Raw genomic sequence first — 14,383 nt, forward strand, 5'->3', positions numbered from 1 at the left:
TATGTATTTGTACCTGAGACGTCCCAAATATCCCCAAAAACAACAGATTTTTACATGTATTTTATTTTATCATAAATATTAAAACCAATAACAACTGAGACTTACCTTTAATATATATGATGGTTCAAGCACTAAGTAACGTTTATAAATCACAGTCGTCTTCTATATATAAAAGAAATCAAAGTTTCTAACACTAAAATAATTACCACCACAAGAAGTTAATTTGAAATGCGATTTTTTAGTTAGCAGCTATTATCATGCATATTCAGAGTTGTTTTGTGAACTTTCAACGTTCTACTATTACATTACAAAAAATAGAAGATTTTGCAACGATTAAAAAACTAATATTGAGCGTCGAAAGATTTTCCTGGTTTTTTCCCCATTCGCCTCCCAATCCCTAATCGCCCCATTTTACGGTACCTAGTTTGTATGTACGAACCATAGAGTTATGTATACTTATTAACTCCATGGTAGGAACTTAATTCTGATTATTTACTAATTTTTTCAACACTAATACATAGGCAAAGAGTTTATAAGCCCTACGTTATTGTACATAATAGTGGAATATTTTATGTATATAAATAATAAAAACGGTTGATTGCCAAATCATTTATTTTTCGAAATGAAAACGTTGTTTTTGTGTAAGGAAAAAATCACGAATCTGGGACCATGAAGATTTATAAGCACTATTAATTATCCTGTTCTTACCATGATTTTTAAAATTAATGAACTCGTTCTCGTTATTTCGGCGCCATTTTTTTGCCTACTTATTGCTGGTATATTAAATGTAATTATGTAACGCTTTAGTTTTAGCTTACAGCAGCATCTACATGAAAAGGGTAACTCCACACTATATAGCGGTAGGCAGCGGCTTGGCTCTGCCCTTGGCATTGCTGAAGTCCATGGGCGACGGTAACCTCTCACCATCAGGTGGGCCGTATGCTCGTCTGCCTACAAAGGCAATAAAAAAAAAATATTCATTAATATTTTCTAGTTCACTACTTAAAAATTCCTTCTTCAGGTTTGATTGAAGTGGTTTCAGAAGATCTTATTTAGCTGATAAACACACATGTAAGTGTTACTTTGCTATTGAAATTCATCTGCCATCTAAGCAATAAAAAAAAAAAAAAAAAAAAAAAAAAAAAAAATTCATTGCTGTAAGTTTTTATTAGTCTCGTGTAGTCTGTCATGTGTCTCGAGAGTTCACAAGCTATGTACCGCGTCATCTTGTGTATTTGATCTGGTTTGAATGATGGCACAATCTTATACCACTAAACGAGCAATTCTTGTATATATATAATTTGAATCTCGGAAACGGCTCCAACGATTTTCATAAAATTTAGTATATAGGGGCTTTCGGGGCGATAAATCGATCTGGCTACGATTTATTTTCAGAAAATGTTGTTTTATTCGTGTTTTCAATAATCAACTCTTCCCGACATCTATTGACGAATAATAATACAATTTTTCTTAATTGAGGGCAACTAACCAAGATGGCGTTATAAAAAAAAATCATCTAGTTATTCTATATAACAAGAATTCAAATTTTATGGTGGATTCACTCTGAGGAGTCTTACGGTTTCGGTAAACACTTAATATCGGAAGGACTGTGAGATATTATACTTAGTTAAAAACTTAGACGCTAACTAAATGAAAATGATAAATTTAGACCACGGTGAGTATGATTAGTCTAGTAGTAACTAGATTGTTAACCTGCCTCACTTCTTTAACGCATGGTACCTCGCTTCTACCATGCTTCTACCTACCTAATCTAGGGTTCAAAGGTGAAAAGAGTTGGCCAAAAGCACAGATAACCCCCAAGCCAAAAGTTACCAACTTCCTAAATATCATACACAGGTGGCGCTAAATACAAAAATAAATGCGTTCCGTTCCGATCCATACACGGGCGCATATTTTAAGTTTGATAAAATTCAATAATAGGTAGCTCTGAATGAGTACAATAATTGCAAAAAAAAACATTATTAAAAAATTATAAAACTTTACTGGGCATTTAATCTTAATTTTACTTTTTACCTAATAACGAATGTAACTAACTATTGACTACACTAGGAGTGGGTAATATCGGTTTTGCCGCGTATCGAATCGTATCTATATATCGAGTATCAATATCGGATATTGAATCTATATATTTTCTGAATCTATATATTGATGGATGCTAGTAGATTTTCTCGATTCATGATATTAGAGATTTGAAACGATACGCTGATATAATATCGTAGTAGATATAGATTTCAGTCAACGTTATACGGTTGGTTTTCTGATATCAATTTATAATATGATTTTAAAGTAATAAAAAGAACATGAAAATAAAAATATCAAAAAAACTTTCCTTCATGCTTTTATCAGGCTTAGGACCGGCTACATTATTTTCAGTTTTTAGTATTTTGTGTCTTAATTTAAAATTACAAAATATACCAAAAGAGTGTATATTTCAAAAGTTTAATACCAACACAAGAAATAAACTCAATTATTTGGATTCAACTAAAAATAGAAAAATGTGTACTTTAAAAATCAAACACAAAAACCTTTTAAGTATTTTTAAAAACTTGTCCAAAAATTCTAGTTCAAGGTCAAAGCGCGTGAAATTAAATTCAACGATGCAAATAGGCTATACTGCATTCAAGTTAGGGTCGAAAATTGAAACTTCTTTCCTAAATTGTATCCTGCTGATACGCTAAGAATAATCTACAGACATATGGACTTAAATATAAGGTTTACAATTGTATGGATAATGCCTGTTTCTGTTTCATTCATCACATGATATCCCTATCGTGCGCTCACTCACTCTGGCCGATTCGATACGAACCAACCGAATATTGCTGATACACGAATCGGTACGATATGCCGATGCGCATCACATCGAGCAATATCGTGTATCGGCTGATATCGATACATAGATTTCGATTCACGAATCGGTACGATATGCCGATGCGCATCACATCGAGCAATATCGTGTATCGGCTGATATCGATATATAGATTTCGTGCGGAGCGATATCGGATTCAACGATATTGCTGCGATATATAGATATTGAATCTAGATACGATTTATATCACCCACTCCTAGACTACACTGTAGAAAATAGATTTTTGTAAACTATTGAGATGTCTAACTTATTTTTTTTTAGTAGCAGACATCACTAAGTCTAATAAACTGCAAAAGCAGACCTAAATCAAAATTATTTAACATAAAAAATGGTTTTTAATGATTCTCATCAGGATTGTCGAGGGCTAAATGAGTTTATACGCGAAGCGATAACAGTGACTCCATAAGAATAGCAAGGCATTAGAGAATACCGTTACCATTTTCTTCTTCTCTGTCGTTTCCTCATTACTGAGGGACGTGACCACCTTGGTCCAGTTTTTGCACCAGCTTCCTCCAATGCTGCCTGCATTCGGCCTGCTTAATGGCGCCCGGGACGCTAGTGTTTGTGGCCTCCTTGATAATGTCCGTCCACCTGGTTGGCAATCTTCCTCGACTTCTCTTTCCTTCCACGTTACCATTTTAGACTCACCATAATCACATTTTGAAGTCGTCGTGGCCTAAAAGATAAGACGTCCGGAGCATTCGTGTTGAAGCGATGCACCGGTGTTCGAATCCCGCAGGCGGGTATCAATTTTTCTAATGTAATACGTACTCAACAAATGTTCACGATTGACTTCCACGGTGAAGGAATAACATCGTGTAATAAAAAGTGAAACCCGCAAAATTATAATTTGCGTAATTATTGGTGGTAGGACCTGTTGTGAGTCCGCGCGGGTAGGTACCACCGCCCTGCCTATTTCTGCCGTGAAGCAGTAATGCGCTTCGGTTTGAAGGGTGGGGCAGCCGTTGTAACTATACTGAGACCTTACAACTTATATCTCAAGGTGGGTGGCGCATTTACGTTGTAGATGTCTATGGGCTCCAGTAACCACTTAACACCAGGTGGGCTGTGAGCTCGTCCAAACATCTAAGCAATAAAAAAAAAATAAAAAAAATCTACCAGGTGCCATTTAATAGGCATGCTATCAGATATACATACAATTGCTAAATTACCAAAACTAATCCCAACGCAGTAACAGTTAATTAGAAGTAAGTAAATATTTGAAATAGAAGGTAATCTTCAAATGAATACATACATTAACTGAATCCGCTATGTATAAAAAGATTTAAAAAATATGACACACATGTTTGTATACTGCGCATGATCCGTTTTACGCTAATCGATCGCAGCTAGCCGAGCCCAGTTTGACTTTGAGTGGTCTTTGACATTAAGCTGAAAGTAGATGGCGTAGCATACGCAAATCGGTCATCGGTCGTTTCCTTCCTCTCCCAACTCTTTTCGTGTCATTTTTGCGAAACGCTAGTGGCTTTTCGTGTGAATTTCCTAAAAAATTATATTAGGGCATGGTCGGTAAAGTTTTTCACGGGAAAACACGTGACACAAAATCATTAATCGTGGGTCAGTTTTTTTGTGCCAAGTGCAACTAAACTACCAAGATTCCGCCGTCAACTGAAAGCCTACCCAGTGGGTGGCTTATTTTGGTGAGTACATAATTAATTTCATAACAATTTACATTACACAATTTAAAAAAAATATCCTTAGATAAAGTAAAAAGTAAAACCCTTAACTAACTTACAAATGAATTGCCTACGACCATTTGTAATTATATTATTATTCGAAAATGTCCTCACGTTTCTATTAACATTCCTTTCTTATCGAACTATTCAAATTGAAACGTGTAACAAATTGTTTTTCCTTTCAATGCACGGCCTTCCAAGTTCTGATTACAAAATGTCCGATACAGATTTAATTACGTGTGAAGAAATACGTCACTAAATCATATGTTTACGGTATAACTCATTGTTAGGTGTTTAATCTCTCTTTTGGAACCATAAAAATGTTAATTATGAAAAACGCGATAATCAACTTACTTTTTGACGTAGCTAAGTATCAATAAATATTTCGACCATCAAAGATGGATGACCACTAAATTCAGGTAAAAAGCGGTTTTCTAATTGGTTTAGAAAAGGTACCATTTACACAGCAAATTCCAATGTTGCTAATTTTAAAAATGAAATATATGATGTATCACTAAAAATCTTCAATGTATATTATTCATTATCCATGCTTATGCATTGATTAAAGCTGGAAATCTGATTATAGTTTCCAAAGGATTTCTTAAATAGTGCTAGTGATTTATATTGTAATTATATTGATACAATATCTATGAAAGAAGGGTATATAATCATATTACAGAAAAAGAAAATCAAACCATTCTAACCTCAAAACCTGTGAAATAAAACAACAAAATAGCAGGAAACTAAGAGAAGGAATAACATGTATGTATCTACCTTTATGATGATTTACAAACAAAACCTGATTTGATCCCAGTAAAAGACTTGACAAAGATTTGAAATTCAACTTAATTTAAGTGAAATAGATGTTTTTTCTGATTGTCTCACTACTTACAGGAAAAATCTGTCGCGGATCATCTCCCAATTAAATTAATCTTAAGCAATGAATGAAATGTATTCAAATCTTAGCTGTATATTTTTTTTATTTTTGATGTTAATGCACTGTCGATTGCACCTATAATTGAGGTGACATCTGCCATGAACTTTTGTCAATTTGTCAATGTTTTGCATTGATGATCACTTTGTTGGTGCAACTTAATAAATAAATAAATAAACTTCTTATGTTGCTAAATTAAAATCAAATATCCAAATTATCAATTAGCCATATTAATATTTGTAGATTGTGAAACCAACCCCTCATCTCCGGCCACTATAGCTATTTGTTTTATTTCTACAAGTTTAACTATTATTATATATTGTCACATCAATAGTTCAATGCTTTTTCCCACTTTGTTGAACCTGGACTTGAAACATCACTCATATTACTATAATGTGGTAACTTCAGTATGTTAAAGTTTTCGTTGGAAGAAAGCTTAATGATAACTGCAATAAATCCTTAATCCAAGCTTTATATTCAAGACAGTTATTATTACTTAAGAGTTTTAATTTACATTTTTAGATAAAATTTTATTAAATGAACAAATAGATTACATTTTTATAAAAAAAGCCATAATTTATAATTCTTTTTAAGGCAACTAAATGTAATAGATTTTAATAGAATTTTAGTATTACTAGTATTCTGCTATATAAGAAATGAAAAAGCGTGTTTAATATATATTTGTTAATATATAAATAATTATAATATTTATACAAAATCATAAATATGTACTGTGCATGATGATTTCTTTAAGTTTGTTGTTTTGTCTTTTTTTTTTGTCATGAAACACGCTTTTTCGTTTCTTTATAGGTCTGAAGTTGAAATGGAAACCAAAACGAAAGCATTCTTCTCAAACAATAAAAATAAAGGTGATGTCTCAAGATTTGACAAAGAGAGAGACAGTAAAAAGGATGGGAGAGACAAGTCAAAACAACAGAAGGAATTTGATGTAAGCCGTGATCTTGAAGAGAAGAAACCCTTTGATAAGAAGACATATCGATTGAAGAAGTACAGCAAGAAGTATAAGCTTCAGCAATGGGAAGAGAAACGGAAGCAGCGTTTGATGAGAGAATATCAGAAGGAAGTAAAGAAGGAATCTATGGCTGGTACATATAAACCAAAGTTGTTTGATGAAGACACCATCGATTCTAGTAACACTGGAAGGTTTGTTAAACATCCAGATTTGATAGAAAAGGAGAATTTACAAACCGAAAAGGATCCATTTCAAAAAGCAAAAGAAGAATACAAAAAGGTGAAACAATCCAAACTAGAGAAAAAACAAGAGTTTGAAAAAATAAAAGAAGAAAAGAAACAAAAGTTGGAAGAATATAAAAGAAAGAAACAGGAGAGGTTCAAGAAGTTGAGTAAGAAAACTAAGAAGGGACAGCCAGTGATGACTGGACGATTGGAATTACTCTTAGAGAAAATACAGGAAAAAAAATAGAAACACTTTTTTCATCACAGTAGACTTTGCTCATAACATTAATGTCTGTATAATTAATACTCATGGTACATTCATCTTATAAAATAAATTCAGCAACATTTTGGAACCAATATTTTTATTTTGCAATACATAAATAAAGTGTCCACACACATAAACCACAGAGTAATATAACTTTTTTTTTACCACAGGCAACCTTAGGGTAAAATGCTTATCAACTATATAACGGAAGTATTTACGTTTTTATTGCTGTACATGTAGGTCATGAAAACAGGAGCATCAATTGGATTTGAATGTTTTCTCCCTTCTCTTTCCTATCCAACCCTTATCGTGGCCACCCCTAACTACATTTTCGAATCAGGCAACAGGGCAACCCAAGGCCGCCGTCCCCCAATACATGTCTTATCGGATGCAAAAGTTCTTATTGAACTTGTCGAATACGACGAGGAGTTCCAAGTCTTAGTCCTACCCATCCGAGCGGAGCTTGAATTACCCCTTGGACCACCAGCGATTGGATAGCAAAAAACAAAGGTTATGCTTAATTTCTTTAAAAATAATCGTTGAGTTTTTTTTAAGCCGTCAAAATTATAAACATGCCATTGTGTCAAATACCCTTCAAACTGTTGCTTCGCACAAGTACAGTTGCAACCAATTCCAATTTGTTTAATAATAAGTTATTACAAATAAGTGCGATTATTTTTCGAAGGACGTACGCTCGCTCTGATTACTACCACCGTCGTCTATTTTTTCCACAAAAAACTTACTGGTACAATAATGAATCGAATTGACGGTTATATGTATCATGTCATCACAGAACATAGGTCTGTAAATAGCATAACGCATGTTGCACATGATTACGTAGCGTTTAGAAGTTGTTGTAGCCTAAAGAATAAATGTACTGAATTTACTAAAAAAATACGTACTTACCATACGTCCACAAAAACTGCCACGATGCAAGAATAACATCATATTATTAAATTAAACCAGTTAGATAATAATTTGCGCAATTGCTGGTGGTGTGTATGGTGTAATGCTGCCTATTTCTGCCGCAAAATGCATCAGTGTGCTTAGTGCGAGTTTTTTAACGTTTTCGGGAGCGTAAAAGTTAACTCAAAATTGTATGGAATTGGTACGTTTGCCTACATTTACCGCTAGGGGCGCTGTTCCAACTCTATACAAATTTGAGTTAACTTTTACGCTCCCGAAAACGTTAAAAGACTCGCACTAAGCTCACAGGTTTGAAAGGTGAAACAGTTACAATTGAGACCTTGACCTCATGTCTAAGTGCGGGTGGTGGCATTTACATTATTGATGCCTATGCCTGACTCCGGCAACCGCTTAACACCAGGCAGGCCGGTAGCTTGTTTACCCATATAAACAATAAAATAAAAATATAACTCATACATGCCCAACATTTTGTTCTCTGGCTTGTCTTGAGCAATTTCTGTATTAGGGGTCGCCTATACGTTGGTTGTTTTGCAAACTATACGTATGTATTTGTTTCCCTCTGATTTAAAAGGTTCATTTCTTCCGCTGATACCACAAAGCTTTGTGGGTCTTAACTGTCTTTAGATATTTATTCTTCTAATCGCTCCTTAATTTTTCAGCTTAGTTACTGTTCGACTTTTCCTCTCCGCTTTTTCCGTTTGCTGTTCCAATATTTTAAATTAATGATACAATTCGTCAATATTTCTAGGTTTAAACTATTTCTATTTCAAATTTTGCTACCTTACCTACTTACCTATAGAAATTTACTGTGCATTTCTGTGTCTAGACATTTTATCTCATATATATATATTTTACTCTTGAATTGTCCTTCGCAAAATGTAGTGCATACAAAGATAAATATGAAACCTTTATTATAAACATATATTGACTTTATCATGAAGAAACTAGAGAAAGATAAACAACATGTGTAATATGGCATAAAATTGTTTTTAAACGCTAGGGTTGCATATATTCATTTTTGCGGGGCGGGTGGGTGCTTCGCGCGTTTTGTTAAGGCTTACACCCGTATCTTTAGTCGTTTACACGAGCTTAACTCGACTCGACTCAACCTCCAACACGCGTTTTGGTATGATTAGTCGTAAAAATAAACTCCACTCAAACGTCCTTGGAAAAATTTCCTAACCGGAGTGAAGTGACCGAACTGTCAAGTTAAGGTACGTCGCGACGTACCTTGAACGTTCCTCAAGGCTGGTTTTCTATCGATGTCCAAATAGTATGTGGACCGCAAATGGAAATATATGATATTGTTGTGCAATGGCCTGGATCTGTGCATGATTCGCGCATATTTTGATAATTTAAGTTTGATAATATTTATTAATAAAGTAAATAGTTCGAGGTTAGACATTTGAAACTCTTTATTTTATTTACCTACATAAGAGTCATATTTTGCTTACTACCTGATAAATAAAGTCAATGCGATTATAAGTTTTATTTAAATAATAATAAACTGGTGGTTGTGGAAAAGCACTTCAACAACACGATGCAACCAAAATCACACAAAAGCGGCGAATAAAAATACAAAGCCGGATCCGAAATCTAAAATAATAATAGGTTAGAAAATAAATAATACACTTTCAGATTTACCGCACGCACACATATTTACGAATAACTCAGCAACCAAAACATCAAACAAGTTCATCTAGTGTCAAACAGACAGCGGCAGCTTGACTTTGACATTAAGCAATGACCATAGACTACAGAACTCTATGGGTTTGATGCTAGCTTGATCAAATTTTTATCATTATTACCTCACTCGAGGTCAGTTGAGGAATATTGTAATGGTCGACTAAAAATACCAAACTCGAGTAAGTTTGGAGGGAATTCTCGAGCATCATCGGATGAGTTAAGAGTGGAGGACTATTTTACGAAACGTCTAAAGATACGGGCATTAGTCTCCTGAGAGGAATTGAAGGGAGGAAGACCTCTGTCATCCTTTTCTCCCCCTTCTTTGGAGCAGTCCGGCATATCCCAGTCTGCTGCCTCCTTCGACCGGGTATCCGTAAACGAATTCCCCAGCTTTAATTTTATATATTCGTAAATTGAAGATGTTGCTTATTGCACTCGAAAAATCCTTTTTTCATCCTAAACAAAGTCTTATAATTCTTATAAACAAGCTTATAATTCTGTCGCAATTTTATAATCTCGTCCATTAGTTTTATAATGGGAGGATATCTGTCAATTAAACGCAATGAAATGTCAGTTGTCTTCGATTAAGGGTTTTTTTTCCTTCCTATGCTAATAACCTGGAGGTATTATGCCTGCTTTACTGAACGAAAAGGTGAGCTCACGGGCCTCTAACCTAAGTTGCTAACACTAGCCCTAGCAAGAGCAGTTCTTCGTAGAATCTACCACCGGAGCGGAAACACGCGACAAACTGAGAAGATCCGACACGAAACTCATTGGACTGCGTCTGAGGGGTCAAGGAACGTCTTCACATTGTATACACACTCACTTAGCCAAATAGCTTCTCCTATAAAACGATGAAAAAATTCTCAAAATACATAGACATGCTCCCTGTTTATACATAAAATATTTTAATCACATTATTTACGCTTCTAGTATTTACTGTGATTACTTTGGGAAATTATGAGCTACAGACAATCCGTCTATAAAGTTAAGTTTATTGTTATGATAAAACTAGTGTAATTGTTTTCAGAAATATTATTGTATTAGCTTATGTAATATAATGCATCATAGTATGTTAGGTCTGGTTTGTATATCGGTATCTACAGTCATCTCGGATCCTCCCGATCCACTAACGGTGCTTCTAGGTACTTCAAGCACCGGTCACCGTTCTCGTCGAACCCGTCGCTTGCGACGAAGGGCTCGACGAGTAAATTAACTCTCAGACACAGCCCACTGAGTTTCTCGCCGGATCTTCTCAGTGGGTCGCGTTTCCGATCCGGTGGTAGATTCTGCGAAGCACGGATCTTGCTAGGGTCCGTGTTAGCAACGTCATCAGGTTTGAGCCCCGTGAGCTCACCTACAAAAGTTAGGGTTACGCTGATATAGCCTCTCAAGGCTCTCAGCTTAGGTAGGAAAAAAAAAAAAAAAAAGGTATCTACAGTAAAACTCTTTCTTTTTTTACCTAAGCTAATGGTCTAGAGAGACTATACCAGCGTCACCGGGCTATTAGGTGAGCTCACGGGGCTCAAACCTGACGATTTTGCGCTAACACGAACCCCTAGCAAGAGCCGTGCTTCGCAGAATCTACCACCGGATCGGAAACGCGACCCGCTGAGAAGATCCGGCGAGAAACTCAGTGGGCTGTCCGGTCTTAGGCATCCTTCTGGGAAAAGAAATATAATATAAAAAAAAAAAACAATTATTAAAAAAAAAAAAGACATGTCCGCTGTTTCTGGCCAATTCTTCTCAGGACGGAGGCTAGTTTTTGTGAATTGGCGGTAGTTCTTTCGACGTTCAACAAGTATATACTTTAATTTATGTTGAATTTTTTTTTTATTTGATTTGGGTGAGGCTCCTCAATACGGGCCTATATCCAATCAGCGTTTCTTGGGCCTACCATGGGATCTTGGACCTAGTATGTAGAGGTTGAGGAATTTATTTCCAATCCAACGCCGATTTGTTGTAATAATAAAATATTTACGTACATGTATTACAGATTATTAAAGGTAATAATAGTTGTTACTGTAATAAATATGTTTAAACTTCTCCCCAACATATTTACCCAGTGTAGTTTCGATATAAATATTAATACTTGTATACTATATTTAAATTAATTTTGTTGTAATTTATTTAAGGTACTTTGATAAATACAGCAATGAGTGGTTTTACCGGTAAAAATGTTGTCATTTTCAGAAAAAAATTGTATTCAAGTTTGCTCCTTACCGACTAAAATTTAGGGTCTATTGTTCAGCTTTCGGAATTACCTACTACTTTTAACTATTTCAAATTATATTGAACGAAACGAGTCCCACAGTACGTACTTTCCATCAGTGATAACAATTATTAATGCAAAACATATTCTCTACCAATGCATTTAAAAATAATAGATATAGTTTAAAAAAAAAACGTTTCAATAACCAGCCGAACTCATAAACTAAAATGATAGTATTGTTATTCAAATTAAGAAAACATGTACTCTCATCGATCCCTGAAATGTATAAAATTTTCAAGTTACTCGAACGTCCTGAAGTTTGTCTAATTAGAAAAATTCTAGAAGATTCGGTTGCGTTAGTATTTATGTTCAAGTTAATAAAAACGTAGAAAAAAACTATCTCCGGAAATTCGTCGTTAGGGTGTGTGGCGCATTTATGTCGTAGATGTCTATGGGCTCCAGTAACCACTTAACACCAAGTGGGCTGTGAGCTCGTCCACTCATCTAAGCAATAAAAAAAAGCTATTAAATAATTCTTAAATATATATTATACATAGCCATTTTTTTTATTACTTACATGTGCTAACGAGCTCACAGTCCATCTGGTATTAAGTGGCTACTGGAGCCCATAGACATCTACAACGTAAATGCGTCATCCATCTTGAGATGTAAGTTCTAAGGTCTCAGTATAGTTACAATGGCTGCCCAACCCTTCAAACCGAAACGCATTACTGCTGCAGATATAGGCAGGGTGGTAGTACCTACCTACATTTGCTGAATCTACTACCGAACTCTCGCGACCCACTGAAAAAATCCGGCGAGAAACTCAGTATATGTTGCTTCTCTTGATCTACGCCACGGCGAAATAATTTTCCATCTACGTATTTTACCAACAAGGAAGAAAACATTTACTTGGAAAATACATTTAAATAGATACTAGGTCTGATTTCAGAAATATTATTGTATTGTTTCCAACTAAAGGTGCACGTTTGAAATTGATGAACTTAAATTGTTTTTCAAGAATGCTTGGCTATTTAAAAAAAAAGAAATATACAGTATTTTGTGTTGTTCATACCTACCAGTCGATCACGAATACGCTTAAAACAAACAGCTTTTTCTGTTTCGAGTTTAAAGTCATGATAACGACAATAATAATATAACATCATGACGTCTTTGCTTAGCAGTTAAAAAAAAACGTGCAAGAATTGTAAAACTATTACTTAGAATTACTTTTAGTTTACGTAGCTAATACATAACACCGAGGCCAAAAGGACAATGTATCTAACATTTAAACAATTTAGGGCAAAAGAACCCGTGTTTGACCTGTATCTATGTGTACCTTACCCCCAAGTTATCACAAGTCACGCGCCCTCTCACGCGTCTTCGACGTAGGTTATCGATAACGGAAGCTATTGTTGTATGTAGTGTCTCCTAATATTGTTGATATTAATTAATATGTTTGCTTGAATACTATAATTTTATGACCGATAATGATATTTGAAACATTGATATTTGTTAATGTCACTCTCTGTCTTTTCCCAGCTATTTATCCCACATGGTGATGTGGTCAGCTTCCCTTACTGTACTTCTCCACTTCGCTCTGTCTTCGACATCCTCGTCAGCAATATTGCATTCCCTTTTGTCCTTCAGTACATCCTTCCATCTTGTCTTGGGGTCTATCTCTAGGTCTCCGACCGAGGTCGACCAGTAGTGCTAAATTTCCTACGAATACAGGTGGCTTCCTTTTTACGTGACCATACCATTTCGGCCTACTCTCCTGCATCTGATATTTGTTTAGGTGAATCTGTAATTGTGTAATGTAATTACATCACAAAATTGAATTGTTTTTTTAAGGGATTTTATGACCTAGTAAGTAAGACCTTTAAGTCATGTCTTATTATAATTTATATTCTTATTTTTATGAAAAATGGTAATATGAAGTGAAATGAAATGAATATGATTAATTTGAGACATTAAACAATTGGGATGAAATTAAATGAAATGAGATATGGGATGAAATATAATCTCAGTAAAATGGTGGTCATTTTCTGAGATTTATTCAGTGGACTTTTTGGAGGATCCCGCGAAGTTCAGTCCAGCGGCTTTGTTTCATTTTCCCACATTTGTGCACTTTCACAGATATTAAAAAGTTAATAAACCACCGTTATTACACATTTAAACCTGAAGAAACTAAATAGACAAAATAAAACAAATCACACAACTTCACTCCTCGCGTTCCCGCCAAAAAGTCCAAAATTGAATTGTAAATAAGATCGTCTCACCGGCTCACAGGAGTTTTGTTCTTCAAAACGAGCACTTTCACTTTCGCGACAAAATCTGGATTTTCGTCACTTGTTCAGTGGAGGTCGAGAAGGTGCACTTCTACTTTAGAGATCCTCCAGATATTTTCCTGTGGTAATTTGTAATATCAAATGTAACGAGCTGTATATATAAAGCATGATCTTAACACGTGCTCTGGGTAAGGCCAAGTCATCGGATCCGTGGCCTTTTATCTAGTGCCATTCAGTTGTTTGTAAATATTCAAACTTTCCTGAACTCCAACAGTCATATAAACACC

At 35.0% G+C, this 14,383-nt stretch overlaps 2 protein-coding genes across 2 annotated transcripts in view; both read left to right on the forward strand.

The window, feature by feature from the left end:
* Positions 1 to 4,407: 4,407 nt before the first annotated feature.
* Positions 4,408 to 14,383, forward strand: part of LOC149500654 (ornithine decarboxylase 1) — a 36,274-nt gene continuing 26,298 nt past the window's right edge. The window contains exon 1 of the mRNA XM_089735887.1: positions 4,408 to 4,548. The gene's annotated coding sequence lies outside the window, so the exon portion shown is untranslated. The remainder of the gene's footprint in view (positions 4,549 to 14,383) is intronic.
* On the forward strand, positions 4,410 to 7,068 carry LOC149500655 (uncharacterized). The gene is made up of 2 exons (XM_089735907.1): positions 4,410 to 4,548; positions 6,329 to 7,068. Exon 2 carries the CDS (start codon positions 6,342 to 6,344, stop codon positions 6,960 to 6,962), a length of 621 nt encoding a protein of 206 aa, XP_089592033.1. The 5' UTR covers positions 4,410 to 4,548; positions 6,329 to 6,341; the 3' UTR covers positions 6,963 to 7,068.

This window comes from Bombyx mandarina, chromosome 20 (genome assembly GCF_030267445.1).
Source record: "Bombyx mandarina strain Sakado chromosome 20, ASM3026744v2".
NCBI classification, from domain to species: Eukaryota; Metazoa; Arthropoda; class Insecta; order Lepidoptera; family Bombycidae; genus Bombyx; species Bombyx mandarina.

Coding starts and splice junctions, on each gene's coding strand:
- LOC149500655 (XM_089735907.1), top strand. CDS start 6,342: ATGGAAACCAAAACGAAAGCATTCTTCTCAAACAATAAAAATAAAGGT.